The sequence below is a fragment of the Polyodon spathula genome, chromosome 13 (assembly GCF_017654505.1).
Source record: "Polyodon spathula isolate WHYD16114869_AA chromosome 13, ASM1765450v1, whole genome shotgun sequence".
NCBI lineage: Eukaryota > Metazoa > Chordata > Actinopteri > Acipenseriformes > Polyodontidae > Polyodon > Polyodon spathula.
In genome coordinates this window covers 7627888-7649331 of record NC_054546.1, presented here as the reverse complement: position 1 = coordinate 7649331, position 21444 = coordinate 7627888, and the positions used below count along the sequence as shown (strand labels likewise).

General features: G+C 39.4%; 1 protein-coding gene across 4 annotated transcripts in view; it reads left to right on the top strand.

Annotated features, from left to right (window-relative positions):
• LOC121325704 (bone morphogenetic protein receptor type-1A-like) overlaps positions 1-18960 on the top strand; it is a 54957-nt gene extending 35997 nt beyond the window's left edge. For 3 of the 4 annotated variants that reach the window (XM_041268573.1, XM_041268574.1, XM_041268575.1), the window contains 11 exons: positions 2916-3249; positions 11802-11964; positions 12305-12407; positions 12691-12790; positions 12909-13005; positions 14354-14492; positions 15036-15228; positions 15752-16049; positions 16805-16980; positions 17428-17558; positions 18416-18960. In XM_041268573.1, coding sequence (XP_041124507.1) covers positions 3192-3249; positions 11802-11964; positions 12305-12407; positions 12691-12790; positions 12909-13005; positions 14354-14492; positions 15036-15228; positions 15752-16049; positions 16805-16980; positions 17428-17558; positions 18416-18541 — 1584 coding nt within the window. In that variant the 5' untranslated portion in view covers positions 2916-3191 and the 3' untranslated portion in view covers positions 18542-18960. Of the gene's footprint in view, positions 1-2915; positions 3250-11719; positions 11965-12304; positions 12408-12690; positions 12791-12908; positions 13006-14353; positions 14493-15035; positions 15229-15751; positions 16050-16804; positions 16981-17427; positions 17559-18415 lie in introns of those variants that run through there. The other variant, XM_041268572.1, reaches the window with a different exon arrangement.
• Positions 18961-21444: the final 2484 nt, after the last annotated feature.

Here is a 21444-nt window from a genome sequence, read left to right as displayed (position 1 = left end):
TTTTGGTTTTAACACCACCAATAGAAAAAAAAATATGAAATTGGTGTATATCCAGTAAACACTGCAAAAAAACATTGGAACTGTTTACTCAATTCACATTGACTAGACCCCTTTAAAAACAATAATTCCCAATACAGTTGGGCAATGTCCCTCCTTCCTGACATGTGTCTTGCATTGATTCGTTCTGAATAATTTAAACCACCCCAGCTACTGAGTGGCAGCAAATTTCTGCATTTCTGTTGGAAGATTGTATGGCTTTCATTTGTGGAAGAAGTGAAGTGTGCAAGTACTGTCGAGTTACTATACATATTATTACGGAAAACAGCCGAAAACAATAATTTCATACAGTGTATAAAAAGCAAAAGCCCAGCATAAAAGAGATTTTACATATAACTCAAATAGCTAAACTAGCACTGAAAAATTTAATTCATAAAAACAGAAGCTTTAATTATAATTAAACAGTTAGTCTTTTGCAGGAACCTGCAGCTAACTGCAGTTTTTACTTACCTTTTGTTGGGGAGAGTATGGCCAGGGTCAAAGTGAAACTGTCCAAACACAGTACAAATCCCCCCCCCCCCCCCCCAATCTCGGGCCCAGACGCCACACCACCCCAATCAAGAATTAAGGGTTGTTGGTTATCTGTCCTGGCTGTCTGCCTTGAGGAACCCTCCTTTGTTCTCTCATTACCCAGAAGTCATGGATGTGTGAAAAGTAGGGCACAGGTCGGGGCGCTTTGTCCCCCGTACACAAATCGAAAGTGACAGACACCACCCCGCTATGCCACTAATTTGTCCTCATCCATAATGCCACTCGGAGCACTAATTGCAGGGAAAGGCACAGAGCTACACGAGAACAGACAGATCAGGTTATTTACGCTGGGCAGGGCCAACGGCGGTAATTGCGAAATGTCCTTGAACAAATAATTTGGACATGTTTAGCCATTCAAGAATAGCGCCAGGAGGACAGGGGTCAGAGGGTCATACCCATGAAAAACAAGAGGCCAAAGACAGGCAACAACAACAAAAAACACAAAAAAAAGTTGGGTTTTGTATTTAACAAAAATTGTCATTGTGTCAACTTCTCCCCATTTTTATGAGCTTTTTTCTTCATTTTTGTCCAATTAAGCTATCGCAGAAAAGAGAGTGATCACAAAGATTGGATTTTTTAAATTGTTCTAATAGAAGTTGATGTGGATGTGGGTGGTGGGGGTGAACCCCTTTATCTAACTCAACAGCTTGATGTGTTTCTCACTGCACCCGAGGTGCTGAGTGGCAGACTGGATGTGGCAGTGCAGTGCAATGCAATGTGAATGTGCAGGTGTAAATGTCTGGCCCAGGGGTTGAAATGTCACAACTGGCCAACCTATTGGGTGAGCAGAATGACTGCCTCAGGTTAGTGAAACCCAGAACCTTCATTTCTAGTTTTGCAGTAACTTTAATCTCAACATCTCTTTTTATATATGCCTTTTGAATAAAACCTGCAAGCTAGTTGAAAAGATAGGCAGGGAGCGTCCTGTATTTATAGCTGTTATAAATCATGTATGCATTCATCATTCAAAGGAACCATTTGGTGTACAAGAAGTAGCTACTGTACGCTGTGTTTTTAATCAATCAAATGTTCTTTTATATAGCACATTTCATACAAAAAGTATCAGAGCACTGTACAAGACAAGACAAAAGAATGTCAAAGTAAAATACATTTGTATAGAGATTAAAAACACAATAGGAGTCCCTGCATGGCTCACCTGGTAAAAGCATTACAGCGTGGCATCCAGAGTGAGTCATACAGCCAGAGATCGCAAGTTTGAATCCTGGTCGTGCGAGGCAGTCAGTCTTCGCTGGGGATTTCGTGGGGGCGCCGCATTGGCTTTGGCGCTCCCAGGGTTGGGGAGTAGTAACAACCTGTGTGAAACATTTGATCCAGCAATTAAACTATGGTACCCACATTTCCAGTATGGTAGAGGGTCCCCTTTTGGTTCTGAGTGGGTGGAGGTACTACTGTAGCTGAAGATTTTGGAATACAAGTTGCCTTCTGTACTAGGTTTGCTAGAGAGAGCCCCTTTTTGGGGTGGGGGTAAAAAAAAAAAAAAACTCTTACTTGTCAGCACTGAGAAGGCAATGCAAGTAGAATGTATTGTAGTTGTTCCAAAGAATGGAATTATGTGAACACAATCGGTTCCCCAGTATCCGGTCTACACTGTTTCAATTTCAAAGTTTGCGTCCTGTCGCTGCAGAATGTTTTGGTTTTATTTATTTTTTATCCCCCCCCCCCCAAAGATCTGAAGTTTTTTTACATTTGTGATGTTTTTAATCTTATCCTATCTGCAGCCTCCCATCCCCTGCTGTTTTTTGAGTTTTTTCTGTATTTGTTTTCATGTTGTTTGTATAGCTGGTTCCTGTATTGATAAACCTGAGCTGTAATTCCTCAGCAGGTCCCTGGTGTTTTTTGTTTTCATGCGCTCTATAGGACTTCTGATAACAGCTCAGTACCAGGCTCGTTACAGTATGCGTCCCAGCAAGCCCCTTAGTCACGTCACTCCTAACGCCCTCACCATTCAAATGGATATATTTCTGCCTGTGCTGTCTTCCGAGTTTATTAGGATTTAAAAGCTAATCTGTCTCCCTCGTGGTGTTGTCTTTTAAGTAAAAGCGAGGGCTAAACGGGCTCACTCCTGTTTTGATTACTGTTTTCTTCTAGTCTATTTGTGAAGAGAGGTGTGCTGTTTTTGTTATAACTAATTTATAACAAATATAGCCTACCATTTTTTTTTTCTTTGACGGGGTAATGAATCTAACCTTGTTCTAAATGAACTGTGCACAATATATAAAAGCTGCCAACCTAGTTTTCTTTTTTTTAACTGTATGGAATAACAGATACATACTAACCTTGTTTTTTTCTTTTTTGTTGTTTTTCAGCCTTATCAACGTGCTGAGCCAGTGAGAAGTACGCATTAGAAGCAGCCCCACCGTCCCTACCCCAGCCACTCATCCCCTTCTTCCTCTCACACACACAGACACATACACACACACAAGCACACGCGCGCTCACAACCCAGGACCCACTGGCTAGCTGTTGCTGCTGCTGTGCTGTGCAAACTCACAGTGCCTGACCAGCAGATCGATCACACAGTTTGGAAGGAGGCTGACTGTCTGCAGAACGATAGATTCAGGATCTAATTCCTACACTGTGAGAATGACTTGGATTCGTGTTTGCGTCACTGCTTATGTCTTTCTGGTACTCCACGCTAGAGGTAAGCTGGCTTTCATTGCTATAACCACTCTACCTCAGTATCCGTCTGCAATTAACCCTGATATGTTTCAGGTCTGTTTGACATGACATTGGTTTCCATTGACCTTAAATGTTACTCTTGTTTTTTCCCTGTAACATTTTATGACTTTTCTTAGGTTGGGGTCACAAACTTATAAACAGAAAATATGAACTTTTGAGATGCTTATTTTGTTTTTAGAATTGATCTTGTATACAAACATATGTATTTATCTATGTAGTTTGGTGTTTTTATTATTATTATATTTTATTATTACGATTTCTGGAGAGGTGTTTATAAACAGGTTTATACACATCTCTAGAAGGCAAAGGCTAGTAGAGGCTCATTTTCTCTGCAGCATAAGAGTAAATGTTATGCAAAGAAGAAATATTAAATTAAAGGCTGTTTCAATTTGTTTGAAATTGCACAGGGTCAATATGACCTGAAACTTAACAGACCTAAATTCTGAACATTAATAGGAGGGTTAGTAATATGAGGAGCACCTATTTGACCTTGCAGCAGTTTTGCACAGATGTGTTGAAATGTGAAATTATTTAGATTTAAATGTATTACTTAAAAAAAAAAAAAAAAAGTCTAACTTCAAAATGTGTTGTCAGGGCAGATGTCTCCTGCAATGTGTTGCCAATATGTCACAAAGGAACAAGCAGCTTCTCTGTAATTTACAGCAAGGAAGCAGCATCATGGCCCTGTGTGAAGCTTTCATTCTCCAGGAGCATGGTCACGCAGCAAAACACTCTCCTGCTTCAGATGTTACTGTTTGTTTGTTTGTTTGTATGTTTGCCTGCAGGTCAGAGCCAGTGCAATTGGGATGTTTCTAATGGATGTTCATCCATAACACTAAAAACACAAAGTTCAGAAACAAACAAACTTTTCAGCTGTAGTTTTTATAGTTTCATATAATGTTGTAAGCTGTACTAATGAACAAAGTCATACTTTTCCCTGTGTGCCTTGACTTCATGTTAAACAGATGGATAGCTTGGAATCTGAGTAATTCCAGTACTTTCTAGATGGGTTGTTTTTGTTTTGTTTTTTTTTCCTATTATTTGAAGGTGGAAGGAGATGACTAGAAGTGCACAAGCTGTCACTTGCAAATATCAAATATTTCATATTGTCTAATCCATAAAACACTAAGTCAATAATAATAATAAATATTAAGAATCAGCTGAATCATATGTCATGCAGCATTAAGCTAGTTCCAAATCAAATGTGATACGTGATTATTGTATTTTCTAAAGTAGGTTGGGAAATTATCTAATATATTTGAATCTTATCGTGAATATAAGAAACTTGTGATTTATGATCTTTTTGCTTGCAGAAGATGTAGAAATTGTGTGCGCGTGAGGGCATGGGTTTTCAGCACTTTGACGTGTCAGTAAAGTTAATTTGCAAATACGAATTGATGTTGGGTATCAATGAACCTTTCACACAAAGCAACAGTGTTCCCAGATCATATTCAGTGTTACACTGTAATTCCTTAGTGCCTTGGTGTTTACTACATTACTCCTCAGTTCAACCTTCCCTGCACTCTGTTTTAAGTATCAAAATAGACACTTGACAGCACAATTCTTTACATTCACTAAATACCTTTTTATTCACTCTGACTGTGAGTCCATCAAAGTAACCACTAAGTATTCACTACTGTCTGCCTGTGCCACTTTTTTTTAGTACTATAGTAAGTATTATTGAGTAATTGAAGGTGTAATGCAAGTTAAAATCACTCATTCACCAGATGTAAAAGTAATAAAAATTAAACACAGTAAAATCATACACACGTTGATAGTTTGTATTAGTTTTTTTTTTATTTGTTTTAATTAGCTCTTTATATTAAACATTGGACCTATATTTCCTGTAAAATCAATTTTGAATCTGAAACAACTTGGCTTTGATAAAACAATGGTTTAAAAAAAAAAAAAAAAAAGATTGTATGAGTCTCTTTACCTTTTTAATTCTCATTGCCATCGGGAGACAAGAATGAACCTTGGCTTCCAGCTCCACATTTCAGCGTTAAATCAAGTTCTTTGTCCCACCAGCGTCACTGTGGCTGTTAGTGCCACCTGGCAGCAAACCCAGATTCTGGTGACGGTCCACATTCATTCATACTTTTTCCATGACTGCTTTAGGAGTGGAAAATTGACTGTTCTGTAATGAACCTTTCACAGATCAGTGTATTGTTTAGTTCTGAATTTGTTTCCTGGGTGCAAGGATAATAATGAATAATGATTTTATGAGCCAAACTTGGAGGCCCACGTGGGCAGTAGGTGGTAGATCTTCTCTGCGTTAAATGCCTAATACAGTACCTGAATACATGAAAGAAAAATCTTAAACTGTGTGCTTAATGGAAAATAAAACAAAATTGTAGCCTTCATGCTTTTAAAGTGGGGTTTGAGTGAGCTGATTGGTCTGCCAGGTGGTGTTAGGTTTAACTTTCAGGTTGTCATCTGATGAGGATATGAATACTGGAATTGCATTTAGCACCTTTTGGTGCACCCATTACTTTTAGCACCTTTTGGTACATGCAGAGAAAGAGTGTTTACCTTGCACTTAACACCTTGGATGTGGTGTTGACCATTTCTTAAGTTAGGAAATACCTTCTCTCTTATTCGTGCTTCAGAATATATTTCTCCTCATGTGTTTTGTTTGCAGCAATTTGATCTCTTTCAGTCCTCGTGTTGTAGCAATTTTAGAGCGATCATTGTACTCGTGTGGGTGTGTCGGGAAAATTGCCTAGATAAACTGTGGAGAGTGGAATACCTGTATGAGGGAAGGAGATTTGTTACCCAAACAGCAGGACATGGTACTGTAATACAAAGCCGTACATTTGCCTTTCATAGTGCCGTATTCCTGGAGGGCCCTGCAGATCTATGCATACCAGCCTCCTCTGTTGCATCTCTCCAACTCAAGACTGAGGTTTTTGGAGATCCAAACTCAAAAACGCAAATGGTATCATAAGAAAACTCAGTGTGATCTTGTGTGTGTGTGTGTCCACATGCGTATATATTTTCAGAGAAATGCATGTTAATAGAAACAGCTACTTCAATTTGTCATGCGACAACCACAGAACCCAGTTTCTGTTTGAACGGCCCAGTTGTTAAACATGAAGAGAAACGTGCTAAAAGTCTGCTGATGACTCACTCCCTCCCCTTTTATTTAGCATTTTCAGTAATGAACAAGGCGAGGAACGGATCTTCTCACTACTTATACATTTAGAGATCTAATGCCAGATGAGCAGCGTTGTTTGTGCGCATGAGCACAAAGCCCCAATAGAAACTCGTGCTGGAGCAGCTCAGAGGCAGCTTGGTGCTCTGAAAGCCTGAAACCACTTGGCACTCTGTCCACTGGCCGTGCGGAAACCCCACATCAGGAAGCTGTTGAGTTGATTGTTGGTGCTCTGCATTCCTTGACGCATTAACTGTTTCCTGAATGATGTTGGAGAGTCGTTATTTAACAAAAACACTCAAAACATTCATTGTTCTCCGGAAATTTTAACTCGCTGAAAACTTTTGCTAATGAGTTATTGTTTTATACAAGCCGACAGATGTGTGGATTGTGGGCAGAGTTACTTTACTTTAGGGACTGGACAGCAGCTAAGGGGGAGAGAAGATTTAGGATTGAAGTTCCAGTTCTGTACAGGTTTATGGCTACCTGTGGCTTTGCTGTAGTAATTGACACTTGAGGTGTCTCTGGGTCTAATAATCATTTCAGTAATAAAATAAAAACCCTGGCAGAAGTAACTTACTTTTATAGCTTTATTTCATGTGCAAGACGTTGCAGAAGACAGTTTTCATAATGAGGCATAGTTTGTCTGTGGTGTCCTGCAGTGTACCTTAATTATTAACATGATTATACATAATATAAGTAGCCATAGTGAGGTGCTTTAAAAAGAGCACAGTATTAACGTGCCAATAATTTTAGCTCATGTTGCAGTGAACATTTAAAAGCTCTCTTAAATACAGAGTGTAATGGATGTAATTCATTGTACATCGCCATTCCAGTTTATGTTGTACGATTTTGAGCTGCTTTTAAAATTTTCAACTAAAGTCCTAGAGAAACTATGTGCCCTACTAGAAAAAGAAAACCAAACATTTCTCCCAAGTATACATTTTTTAAAAAATTTTTTTTTTTATATATAGATAGATATATATATATATATAGATATTATAATATATATATATTATATTTATAAAATAAATATGTATGTGTCTTTTTTAAAATTTACCCATGCTGGAGATACTTCCCGGTGTGAGCAGCAAATGTTGCTGTTTATTGTTTTGGAGACATAAGGGCGGAACCAGCTGGTATGAAACAGCACCTTGAGTCACACCATTGCTGTGGCACTGTTGTTTGACTGCTTCTATTGTGTTGGGTAAGTGCAGCAGCCACCTGCTGGAAATGTCCAGTACTGCCTTCACAACCACAATCGCAATCTAACCCACTCAAAATCTTTGTTTGAAATACAAGGTAAGCTTTTAAAACGTGCACTGGTGTGTGTGTGTGTGTATGTATGTATGTATATGTATATACTAGACTAGACTGACCGAATTCTGCAGGATCTTACATAAAGTGACTGTATCTCTTGTGAGAAATATTTGTATTTTGATTTTGATTTATTTTAAAAATTAAAAAACAAAACAGGTTTTGAAACTATAGAGTATGAATCAGCCATCACTCGTGAGTCAAAATGCAGCTTGCTTTTCCAGCGTGAACTGCTCCTCTCTTCCCTGGTTATTCTCTCTCTCTCTCTCTCTCTCTCTCTCTCTCTCTCTCTCTCGCTCTCTCTCTCTTGTGTGTTGTGTTGCTGATGGCAGAGAGAAGTGGAGTTGGAAAGGCTCATTACCGAAAGTGCTGCCAGACCTCAGACTCCTTGTTGACGGGTTTCACATGTGGATACAGGCAGAGAGAGCGAGAAAGAGGAGGGATCCCAAATACTCCCTCCTATAGCTAGTAAAAAATCTAAAAAAGTTGAATTATTTATGGAAAGAGCATTATTATTTTATAATTGGAATTGAATTAGTTGGAGCTGAGTGAAAGTATTCACTACGTAACGGTACAGTACATATTGGCAAAGGGTGTTTTTTTTTTTTTTTTAATAAATTACAAGTTGTTTCACTGTATTGTGTTTTCAAAGGTTTGGTAGAATGCGTTGGTTCTTTTAAGCTTTGTATTTAGGAATGCTCATTTTACAAGACTTGTCATTTTTTATTTATTTTTAAAATTTATTTTACATGCAGAGTGCAAACTGAAATACTACAAAATCATTAAAACAAATAATAAACAGCAAGACTGGACAAAGATTCCTCGGTTTAAACTACTTATGTACTATTAAACGCTGATCACTTGTACTCCAGGATCAACCAAAAATAACTTGTCTTTTATATAGAAGTTGATGTTGTTTTTCGTGCTTGCATAACTACTTCAAGATTAAAAATCTTGAATATTCAAAAATGGCCCCCTCCCATAAATAACGAAACTCCGTTAGAACTTGCACTCTCACAAACAGGCTCAAGTACTGTACACTCGTGTACAGACGAAAAACATCACAGTGGCTCCACTGCTGCCTGCAGTCCTGCTATAAAATATCTAGGGACGTGCCTCCTCCTTCCAGCTCCTGCTAATGGGTTATTTATGTGCACTCATCCCACTGTGGTAGATAGCAGGATTCTGATTTATTGCCCTGATGGTGAGCCATAGAAAAATGCAAGTATTTATTACATCCGGACCTACTTTGTCTGTCTGTCTGTCTATCTAATATATGCGCAATGAGTCAGATGCATCTCTTGTTGTTTGAGTACTTTTTTTTTTACCTTCCATGAATATGTATCAAATTATTATTCAATTCCTTTTTTTTTTTTTTTTTTTTTTAAAGTGGAGAGAGTGTGCACTGTAACAAGTTCTTCTTCACTTAGAAAGTTGCTTCTGGGTCAACATGGTGTGCACGCTGGAGAATAAATAAGGATGCTTCACAATAAAGCAACTGTAAATCATGAATCCTCCCCTCAATCAATCAAACAGTCACATTCCAGTACATCGTATTTTGCCAGAAGTGTTCTCTCGTGCAAGGTAAACTGTCAGCCATTTTACGGTTTGGTCTATTGTACCTTCCATAACCAAACTTTCAGTGTTCAGTTTGGCTTTGTGGTCCTCCTACCCACAAAAAGTGCTCAACAAGTTTTTATGACAGTAAACAGTGTCAACTGTACTTATTAACTTACCTGAAATGTAGCACGAAGAAAAATAACTTTTGAACGCTACCCCATGTTTAAAACTCTACACCTGATGCAAGGTGATACCTTTTTACTGTAAGCCTCTAATTTACACAGACAGTTTCTCTAACTCTCTTCCCTAGTTGGCTGATTTGAGAAGCTCTATTCTTGCTCTGAAGATTCTGATTTGACACTGCTGGGAAACCGCATTAAGTAATTCCTTGAGAATATTGATTGATCTGCCAAAATTGGGTTTTTATCAACAAAGACCTTCCTGGTTATATTAGAGATATGTGTTTAGGAAGTATTTAACTATAAAGGGCAACTTCAAGGGTGGATATAAGGCCTTCTTTTATTATGAATCTTAATAGACATCCCTGACTTCATTACCTAAACGCAATGACCAATTAGGCCAATTTTCGACCCATCAGTCAGCAGCTTTGTAAGCCTTTGTAATTGTGTTTACATTATTGAGAAAGAGAAGCTTCTTACCTCAAAGGGATGTCGTCCAGTAAAATAGGTAAGCAAGGAAACAAAACATCTTTTCATCTTGCTAATGAGGGCATAATATTTAGTGTGGTGTTAATCAATCCCTCCCTAGGAAATAATCTTTATTTTAACTTGGTAATCTGCAGGCCAATATCATCAGAAGCTGCTGGATTTTTATTTATTGATTGATTGATTTATTATTTGTGTGTGTGTTTTAATAGCGTTGTGCTGTAGCCTCGACTTTTGAAAATGTAGGTTTGTTGCTAGGCTACTTGCAGACGTGTCTGAGCTCGAACTAAAGGATCACACTGTTTTAAAAGGAAAAGCTTGCAGCCACGCACAACACACAGCGAATTGTGCAATCCCTGCCTTGCTGCAGGCCTGTCTGCAGAGCTGCTGAGAGAGCGAGTGTGGCCTGGCACGGAGGCAGACTGAAGGGTCATGTTTCATTGGGTTTATGGCTGGAGTATTTATACATTTATACACAGAGTATAAATGTGGACAAGCGATTTGAGATTTATAGAATCGTACAATCGTATCGGGTGGGGGTAATTGTGGCATCTGTTTTCATCTCTACAATGCTTTTTCCAACACAAAGGCACTTATTTTGTACAATGCAACATTTAATCTCCACTATTTTAGTCCTGAAATAAAATGTCATTTTGTGGCACAATTTTGTTATTGTTTGAACAAACTTGTCAACAATGAGAATATATATATATATATAATATATATATATATATATATATATATATATATATATATATAGGACCAATAAATAATTATAAAGTAAATTGTGTAATGTTTAGTTGTTTGAACAGGTTGTATCGTTGAAGTATTTTTATGAAGAACATAGGAAAAGTAACAAACAAGAGGAGGCAATTAAACCCTTCAGTGCCCAGTGCTCGTCTGGTTCCTAGTAGTTGATTGATCCCAGAACTCTGTCTGGTCTTAAAGGATCCCAATGATTCAGCAGCAACAATGTTGCTAGGTAACGCATTCCACAACTTGATATCTTCATAGCTCTTATTATTGAGTCATGACCACAACATAAAGCTTTCTCTTGCCCACATGGGAACTGCAGGATGCAACGCAGCTGTTTATATTTCTCTTGATTTTCGCAAGTGATAAAGCTTGAATGAACAAAGGTTAGGGTGGATGCCAAACCACCTTCCTGCACACACAGCCCTAGCTTTCTCAATGGCTGTGGAGAGGAACAGCCATTTTAAAAACTAAAAACTAGTGCTTAGTATCGCCAACTGTAGCGGCTATACAGAGTGTTTAGTAGTGCCCGGTACAAATAGTTAATCAATTCAGTTAATCAATTTTTTTTTTTTTTTTTTTTTTTTTTTTAAATCAGAAGGAAGGTTAGTGTCAACAGCTATTGAGGGAGTTGGACACTCAAGGTTCATTTTTCCTAATTTTGTAGTTGTTTTTTTATTTTCTTCCTTTCTTCAATGCTGATGTTAACACTTCCGTTATGCTGCTACTCCCTAAAAAAAGACCACCATTTAAATGTTTTGGCTTGAAAAGTGATTCCTCATCAGGAAATTCCAGGAACAACAGTAAAAGTAAAACAGCAGCAGAGAACACCTGGAGCAAAGCTGTTAATTCTTAAAATCAGTTCTGGGGAAAATGTAAAGTCTGAACTGATTTTTAAACCAAGATAATCTGAATACTGCTAAACCTTATAACAAACTAAGTAGCCAGATCAAAAGGTGCTAGCTGAGAGGTTTTACCTTGTATTTTGGAGATGATGGATGAATGTCTTAAGGTGCTGTCTGTCTCTAACTGCGCTGTCCGCTTTGTTTCTTTTTTTCCCTTCAGCGGGTCAGAACCCAGACCACATGCTCCTCGGCACGGGTGTCAAACCCGGGGAGTCCAAAAGGGCTCAGGGCGGCTCGACGGTGTCTCCCGAGGACGCGCCCCGCTTCCTGAGCTGTTACTGTTCAGGGCACTGTCCCGAAGATGCCATTAACAACACCTGCGAGTGAGTAGCTCACTAAGACACACCTGGTGCGTGAAGCAGCTAATTAGTAAATCACACGAGCGCAGTCTGAAAGCTAGGTGGAGAACAAGCCAGGCAAGTGCCATACAGCTTACCATACAAAAATACACGTAGTATGAACAAGCCACTCACAGTCGGGGTTTCTAGCCCTGTTTTCTTGCACCTTTTTTTTTTTGCTGTATCAATCCTCCTTTCTCTGATTCCTCTATAGCACTTTCTCATTACTCAGCTACAGGCCTGTTTTGTGTATTGATTCTGTGTTGTGATTTGCTTTGAATTTGTTGTTGTGTGCTGTATACTGAGTCTGTGTTGCATGTTGCAGGACGAACGGGCAGTGTTTTGCCATCATAGAGGAGGATGAGCATGGAGAGACTCTCTTGACATCAGGCTGCATGAAGTACGAAGGCTCTGACTTCCAGTGCAAGGTAATGCGTCTCATTTAATTAATATTAGAATATTCTTTAATTTTGAGTTGGCTGGAAATCTTAAATATGATGTAATTCATAGAATATTGGTATTGTACCGCACACTACTAAACAGTGTATAGCTGCTATAGTTAGAGATACTAAACACTAGTATAGCTGAAGTGTTATAGCTAGTAATACCAAACACTATTACAGCTGCTATAGTTAGCAATGCCAAAAGTGTATCTTGTGCCAGACTGTTGTTTTAAAAAGGTGATTATTTATTGATTTGTTTGTTTTAAAGGACTCCCCAAGAGTGACCCTCAGACGGACTATTGATTGCTGCCAAACAGACTTCTGCAACCGGGATCTGCAGCCCACACTGCCACCACGCATTGAGAAAGGTGCGTTCCAGAAGCGGCTGTGTAAACCAGAATGAACCCTTTTTAGGCCTGTAATAATAATCGTGTTGTGACGGTCAAGGGATACTAACTAATAATGCTTTTATTTGCTTTTACACAGACCCCCTCTTTGGCAGTGCCCACTGGCTTGCCTTTTTGATCTCTGTGACAGTCTGCAGCATCGCGCTCATTTTGATCACTGTCATCTGCTACTACAGGTAAGAAACCTGACTCACAGTTTCATTACCATGCGCAGGGGTTAGAACATAACCCAAACAGTTTGGGATCGAGAAAAGGCCATTCTGCCCACCAAGGCTTGTCCCTTGTTATCACGCCATCCACCCCAATTAGGGGGATCCAATTTAAAAGGACAGAAAATGTTCCTGGAGTTTTAGATACTTACCCTGGTAGGCTGTTCCATGCATTTGTATCTCTTGAAGTCGTGTCTTTGGTTATCTGTACCATTCATGATTTTATAGACTTCAATCAAGTCTGCTCGTTCCCTTCTTTCTTGTAGGCTGAAGAGATGTAATGCTTTTAACCTTTCCTCATAGCTCGTGTCAGTAAAAATCCTGGGATCAGCCTAGCTGCCCTTCTGTGTATCTTAAGTGCAATTATGTCTTTTTTTGCAATAAGGTGACCAAAACTAAAAGTACGAATTTAAGCATGGTCCTCAAATGACCTTTTATTTTAGAATATGTGACTTTAGTATATTTACACACATGGGGAGAGGGGACAGGCTTTTGAAGGCAACAGATTTGATTTAAAGTTGTTTTGTTACAACCATCATCTCAAGCTTAAAGTATTTTATGACCAAGACATTTGTAGCGAATGTAACTGAACTCCTTAACCACGAGTTTTGCTCATCTAGGTCTGCTTCAGGCATAACTTTAAAAATAAACAGATTTGTAAACTAAGAGTCCTTTATTGCAACCGTCAAAGAAGGACTAAGTAAAATGTTGTTCATCAATAAACAAAGAAAGGAAAATATGAAGCCCCTGAGAAGGAACTGTTTGTTGCTTTTCTTTTTTTTTTTTTTTTTTTTTTACTGGTTCTCGTGAAGAGGAAGATACTCAACTACCTGGTGCACTCTTGTGCTTTTGGTTTTAAAAAAGAAAGCATGTTTGATTTTATTAATTGTATAATGGTAAACTGTCGTGTTCAATTCAGTGCAAATCACTAAGCTGACCCTGAGACTGATGGTGTGAAGATCCTTTGTATATCAATGAGCTGCAACATGTAACAGAGGTGTGTGTCGTGATACAAGACCAGAATCACTGCATAACTACTTGTAGTCCATCAAATTATTCTTGTAAATGATGAACAATTTGATAATTTATAGTTCTCATGAATACTGTACATGGTCTTCCTGTCATTTCAAATTCTGTCTTTTAACATATCATGCAAAGTAGTTCTTCAGGAGCACACACTGGGAGAGAGAATGTATCTTGACCTGAATTTTGGGGTACATGCGTACCGTTGTAAACACACACACACACACACACACACACTGTGTTCATCTGCAAGCCGAGCCTGCAAAGAGGATACTTTGACTCTCTTGTGTAGGTATAAGTGGCAGACTGAGAGACGGCGCTATAACAGGGAACTGGAGCAGGACGAGGCCTTCATCCCTGTTGGGGAGTCGCTTAAAGATCTGATTGACCATTCACAGAGCTCTGGGAGTGGGTCCGGGCTCCCCCTGCTGGTAAGAAGACAGACAACACTTTCCAAACTCACAGCAAAACGTAGTGCAGCAGTATTGAAGATTGATTTATAAACTTTCGGATTTGTATTATCTTATTAAATATGATATCCTCAGTACTGTATTGCTGGCAAATTTACAATGGTAGTGGATTCCCAAATATCATATTGAGCCAACTGTGATGTTCTGATTCTGTTATAGGTAGCAACATGTCAATTAAGATTGAGGAAAAACTTCATTCATTTAACCAGTAGGGTAACAATAAATTCCTATTAAATTTTATGTGCATTCTTCTTCTAGAAAGTTAATAACAATTAATCAATCCTGGGTTTATTGTTCCTAAAACTCTGGGAAAGGTTTTAGATAATTCACCTGCTTGACTTGAGGATTTTTTAAATTTGTTCCTCAAATATAACTGGGGCAAGATATAGTTATGCATGAAAGGTCTTGGCTCTCTTGCAGTAGCAGAGCCTGCTTGCTCATGTTTCTTTCTTTCTTTCTTTCTTTCTTTCTCTCTCTCTCTCTCTCTCTCTTTTCATCACACAGGTACAGCGCACAATCGCCAAGCAGATTCAGATGGTGCGCCAGATCGGGAAGGGGCGTTACGGTGAGGTGTGGCTCGGGCGCTGGCGAGGAGAGAAGGTGGCAGTCAAGGTGTTCTTCTCCAGAGAGGAGGCCAGCTGGTTCAGGGAGACGGAGATCTATCAGACCGTCCTTATGAGGCACGAGAACATCCTGGGTAGGTCTTAATTTGAGGATTCACTTCTAAAGAAGGCTCCGTTTAATAAGTGTTGCATACTGGGGTAAGCTTTTAGACTTGCAGGTGATTAGTCCTAAACATGTTGGAAGCCATAGTCTTACATAATTTGGAACAAGATGATGATGATGGATTGGTCCTCTTTTATGGAAGGTTAAAGTGGTGCAGACAGTGAGTAGTGATGCATGGAGATGCAACGGTTGATCGCCATGGATTTTATTTTGTGACATTCATTAACCGATTTTAAGTAAAGTAAATGTATTTTGTTAAGGCTTTTGTTTAAAGTCTTTAAAGTCTTAAAGTCATTAATTTTGCTGCTTGCTTTTGAACAATACTGTTATCGACCCATCTGTTAATTTTATTACCTGCCTGATATTCGATTAGGAAATAAGTTACCAGATTGCACCTCTGGAGATGCAGGTTTGAAATCTCTCTCTCTCTCTCTTGCTCTCTCTCTCTCTCTCTCTCTCACCTTTCTCTCTCTCTCTTTCTCTCTTACCCTCAGGTTTTATTGCTGCGGACATCAAAGGTACGGGCACGTTCACGCAGCTCTTCCTGATCACGGATTACCACGAGAACGGCTCTCTCTACGACTACCTGAAGTTCACCACGCTGGACACCAAGTCCCTGCTGAAGCTAGCATACTCGGCGGCCTGTGGCCTGTGCCACCTGCACACAGAGATCTACGGCACGCAGGGCAAGCCCGCCATTGCACACCGTGACCTCAAGAGCAAAAACATCCTGATGAAGAAGAACGGCACCTGCTGCATCGCTGACCTTGGCCTGGCCGTCAAATTCAACAGGTGCGCTTCGCCCTTTAAACACAGCCAGTGCTGCGCAGGCTCTCCACAGAAATCAGGTGGTGATGATCAGCTGAGGTGCATTGGTGTTGATGTACCATTAAATGTGAATCAAGTGAAGAAACAGCCCCTTGGGTTTGTGGTTGCTGCTTTTCTTAAATTCTGTCTAGAACAGCAATCTTTTTAACTTTTCCATGCAATGTCCTCATATCCACCCATTGTATCACTTTTAAAGGGTGCTGGGATTTTTATTCATACATCATCATTCAACTGTGTTGTGTTTTTGTGTTAATTTGGTACTTTTTTATAAATGTAATTCTCATCATTCATTTCAATTGATGTAGGGAATGAAAACACACTCTTGGTTAACTAAGGTCAAATTAAATAATGAAGTTACAAGATTGCCATCTGATCCTATACTCTATAAAGTATATTGTGTACAGTATGGTTTAGTTTATGAAAGAAAAAAGTTTAACTGTCAAAAGATGGTAAAAAGACAATTGCCTTGTTCTCCACTGCCTGGCGCAACAGGCTTCAGTTGCCCAAGGCTTGCCACTGAAATGAAAAGTGTCTCAGTGCTTTTTTTCCCAAACCTGGCCATCCTCGCAAATTCTTGCCATGTGTCAAATGTCACTGGGGGATTGTGGAAACTGGGCAAATGATGTGAAGTTGTTCCAGCAGCTACAAGCATGGAATGTGTGTTGTATGTTGTGTGTCGTTCCTGTCTGTGTTCTTATGTTCATGTGTTTCGTCTTTAGTGACACAAATGAGGTAGATATCCCGCTGAACACGCGCGTCGGCACGCAGCGCTACATGGCTCCCGAGGTGCTGGACGAGAGCCTGAATAAGAACCACTTCCAAGCCTACATCATGGCGGACATCTACAGCTACGGCCTCGTCATTTGGGAGATGGCTCGCCGCTGCGTCACTGGAGGTACGAAGAGCCTGAAGGCAGGTCAGATAAGATGTGAACGGTGGAGGATCTGAATATCACAGACTTGTTGGGTCTATTTTAATGATCTGAACCAGGGATTGGAGGCCCTTTCTGCAGTGTGTTTAATGAAGTAGTTGCCTGCTTTAGGACCTGGATGGTCTAGTAGGGCCAGAGTTGCCCAGCCCTGATCAGACCGGCGGACGAGCGAAATACTGCCCGTCTTTAACTCCAGTTCTTTCTGGTGTTTTATTGATTCTCCTCATTAACATCACAAACGAGATCATTAAAAGTGTTGCTGATTAGTTCACTGAAATAGATCAGGTGCAGTTCAAGACAAAATATGCAAAGAAACACATTTTGAAGTTGTAATATAAAAATAATAATAATAATAAAGTTATTGCATTTTTTATTAATTTTTTTTTTAACGCTGATCTTCTCCTTCCCCAGGTATCTTGGAGGAGTACCAGCTGCCCTATCACGACATGGTGCCTTGCGACCCGACCTACGAGGAGATGCGGGAGGTGGTGTGTGTGAAATGTGTCCGTCCTGCTGTGTCCAACCGGTGGAACAGTGATGAGGTAAGCACTGGAGCACCAGCTTCAGTACTTGGGTTCGGTCAGTTTAAAAGCATGTTCATACTACAGGCTCGCGACCACTGAGGGACTGTGGTGTGACCAACTAGATGTAACACGCAGTGATGTGTGCTACACTTCTGTTACGGATTCACTCCCCTGTTTGGGTTGATGAGATGGGGTTAAAAGCTCCTTAACCACGCATGCAGATGAACCTGGCTGTCTTGTGTAGCGCTTAAGACACTCGCTTGCGGTGTGCAAGGTTGTCAGTTTAATTACAGTTGAGAGAAATGTAACTCTGGTGACCAGTTCCCCGCAAATAACAAACTAAAGACTACTGAGAGATGGAATGGAGCACCATTTGAAGAATGAACCAGCCTTAATGGAATGCCATCCAGGTCTTTAAATTCAGGCTATAGATTAAAGTTTGATGTGACAAGTGCTGTAAGTAAATTATGGTCTTTTGCCATTTGATTGTAGTGTGATTCTGACCTACAGTGCACAAACACAGGAAATTGTCTACCAGGAAGGTCCATTTAATCTATTAGAGAAAATAAGTTTTGAAAAAATTTAGCTCTGCCATTTTAAAAATTGATGTGCCCTATACATACCCACCAGACCAAAATAATGAAGTGTTTGAGGCAATTCCTATTTCCTGGACACCCAGCGGTGTAGGATTGGTTTGCTTTTTACAAGTAGTTGCTGCTCCCTCAGAAACTTACTCTCTCCAATGTTTGTTTCCAAACACACGTCACTCCCTTGTGAAAGTTATATTAACAGTAGCATGGGGAAGTCTCTGAATGGATGAATAAAGCAACGATAACGTCCTCATTTGTGTTTTTGTCTTTTGTGTTTTCCCCCAGTGTCTGAGGGCGATGCTGAAATTGATGTCTGAGTGTTGGGCCCAAAATCCCGCCTCGCGCTTGACAGCACTACGGGTCAAAAAGACTCTTGCCAAAATGGTAGAATCGCAGGACATCAAGATATGAGCGCATGCAAGAAAGGGGGAAGGACACTTGAAGATTATTATTATTATTATTATTAGTTTATTATTATTATTATTATTATTATTATTGCTAAAATGACAGTTATGAATGGGGCTGAATGGATTTGCCTCATTAAAACTCATATTCACTCCCACTGCATGCCTAAGTAAGGAGGCTAAACTGAAGTACTTTCAGCTGAAAGGAAGTGCAGAGAGAGCAACAGGACTGGGCATGGCTGTGGAGACACGTGGAGCTTGTGTTTGGTATTACTGTTGAGGACAGCTTTCTACGGCGCTCTCTGTATACTGCGCCGCTGTAAGGGGAGATTAAAAAAGACAATGCAGGACTTGGTTCCCCTTCTCTTGATCTTCAGAAAAATCTGGTAATGAGAGATGGATGAACTCTGGACATTTAGTGCTTTCTGTGAATCGGACATTTAGTGCTTTCTGTGAAAGCCATTATATATATATAGATATATATATCTATATATATATATATAATTATAATTATTTTATATATATATATATTACTTTGCAGCTGGCTCATTTAAAGGAAAAAAGGAAGGTTAAAAAAAATGGGTTATATACATTATTATATACATTGAAAATGAACACAGTCGTCAAGAAATATATCTTTCTTTTTGTTTGTTTGTTTACAGCCAAGCTTATTGTTAGTGCCAGAACTTTTTTTTCCAGTCATAAAAAAAAAAAAAGATTCCCAACATTTTTCCAACTTTTAATGCAAATAAATAATTATAGGAAAGTTAACACGATTTTCTTTGCATTTAACATGTAAGTAGAAACTCGAGCAGCCCAGGATGTTGGGCCTACATTGACTGTTCTTGTTGTTTTAAGCCCAGCTGATTTTAACTTGTGCCACTAGCAAAATGTCTTTGTGCAAAATATATACAGAGCCCTTTCTATTAAATTCAAACAAGCTAAGACTCTCTTCAAACCGGGTAGCTTTCACTTTTTATTATAAGAAAAACAACAACTTTAGAATGACTGAAATTAAAAAGAAAACAACCTCTAGTGGGATTTTGAATCGGTAAAGTGTACTAAAAAGAACAGTAACTTAAATTTGTTAAAGTGAATTTTCTTTACCCACAGTTGATCCGAATCTTTTTTAGTTTTTTTGTGGGGGGGGGGGGGGGGGGGGGGGGGGGAGCCAAAAGTTGTAGTATTTATTTTGTTGTTTTTTTTTTTTTTTTTTTTACTGTAATGCTGAATGGATGTAGACCTGCATGTTCTCAGTGGGGCGGTAAAGGAGGTGCTTTCTGTATGCAGCTGTTTAGGACTCTTCTGTTTTGTTTGTGACTATTTTCCAGGATGCTGTTATTGTGTATCAGCTTGCAGGTGTTTACTGTGATCTTAGACACCCCCGAATTCACCTGAGATTAACATTGGACACTCTAGTATGAGTTGTTTGTTTAGCATTGCATGTACCAGGAATGCCTTATTCTGCTCTCTAACACGAGTGTTAGTTCTCACCCTGATGGTAGTAGTTTTAGTAGCTGTGTATTTTATCCATGTAGCCATATACTGAACAGCATTGGGTCTACCTCCTGCATACTGCACACTCACTGTGTAAAATGCAATTTTGCTAATATGAATCTGTGTTGTAGTCTGGAAAAATAACCCCAGAGACGGATACAATTCAATTACAATTACAGTGGTATTATTCATTGTTAAAACAAAATCCTATTCAGTCCTTGGCTACAATAGAGAAGTGTGTGTAGCTGGTTTTCCTCCAGTGTCTCCGGGGTTAGTATGTTGATATGAGTTTCTCAAATAGAGTAACTGTTATTTAAGAGTCATTCAAACCAAACCTGAAGATGCTTGTTTGTTTGACTTTTAAAACGCAGGTCAAAAAAATCAAAAGATTTTCAGTTTTTCCCCCTATAGCATTAATCCCCTCTGCATTGTGCATTCCAGCTTGATGATAATTTACCTCCTTGAAGCACCCTCAACCTCGAGTCAAAGCTAGGCCAATCAATGCTTAATTATAAACCTCAGAGATCATGCTAGAGAATTAGATCAGATCTCTCCTCATTAGCATACTCCAGAATCTTAATTGGCAGCTTAGTTTCTTCTAATGCCATCCAGTTCCTGCTATCTTATTTCATCTCGCTGTCGCCAGAGTTGATTATCTCGCAGGTGAAGCTTACTGTGTGCTTGCTGGCACTGCTGAAGAAGACTTTGCATTTATTTGCATTGTGTCTTCATTATTTAAACAACTTGTGTGAAAACCCAGAGTAATTCATTGTGTAAAGACTGTTAAGCAGTGAAACAGTGTATCAAATATTTATAGGTGTCAAAATATCTCGGAACGCTTCTGTTTTTACAGTAGCTTGCAATTTTGCCTTTGGCTACTAAATATGTTCAAAGTCAATTTGAATATTTTGTGTTTTAAGTCTTCCTTAATTGTCTTCAGTGTTACAGAGCTTAGCTTCTGGGATATTTCAGTTATCCTCTGATCTTCAGAAGCGTTGGTGATCTGTAACACTGAAGAAAAGTGCAGTTTTTTTGTTTGGTTTTTGCCAAACAACATTTGAAAATGTTAACTTAGCCAGACAGACAACAATGTGTTCTGTTTTGTTTTGCTTATGTGGCTTCAGCCAAAAATCTCATGGCTGTAAGATGCTGCATGTAGATGGGAAGGGGTGACTATTCATTTTAATGTGGGGTGGGATAAAAGTGCTGCCTTTGCTTTCCCGATATCCTTGCCACTGAGATTAGCGACCCCTCTGTGTCTGCATTCCCTGCATGTTGCTGCAGGCATCGTAATAGATGCCTACTATTCACTGCCCTGTAGCTGTGATGCCAAGAGTTTCCAAAGGAAATTAAGTAGGGAGGTTTGGGTTCAGTTAGAAAACATGGGGCGCAAGCAATGGCAAGCCTAAAGGA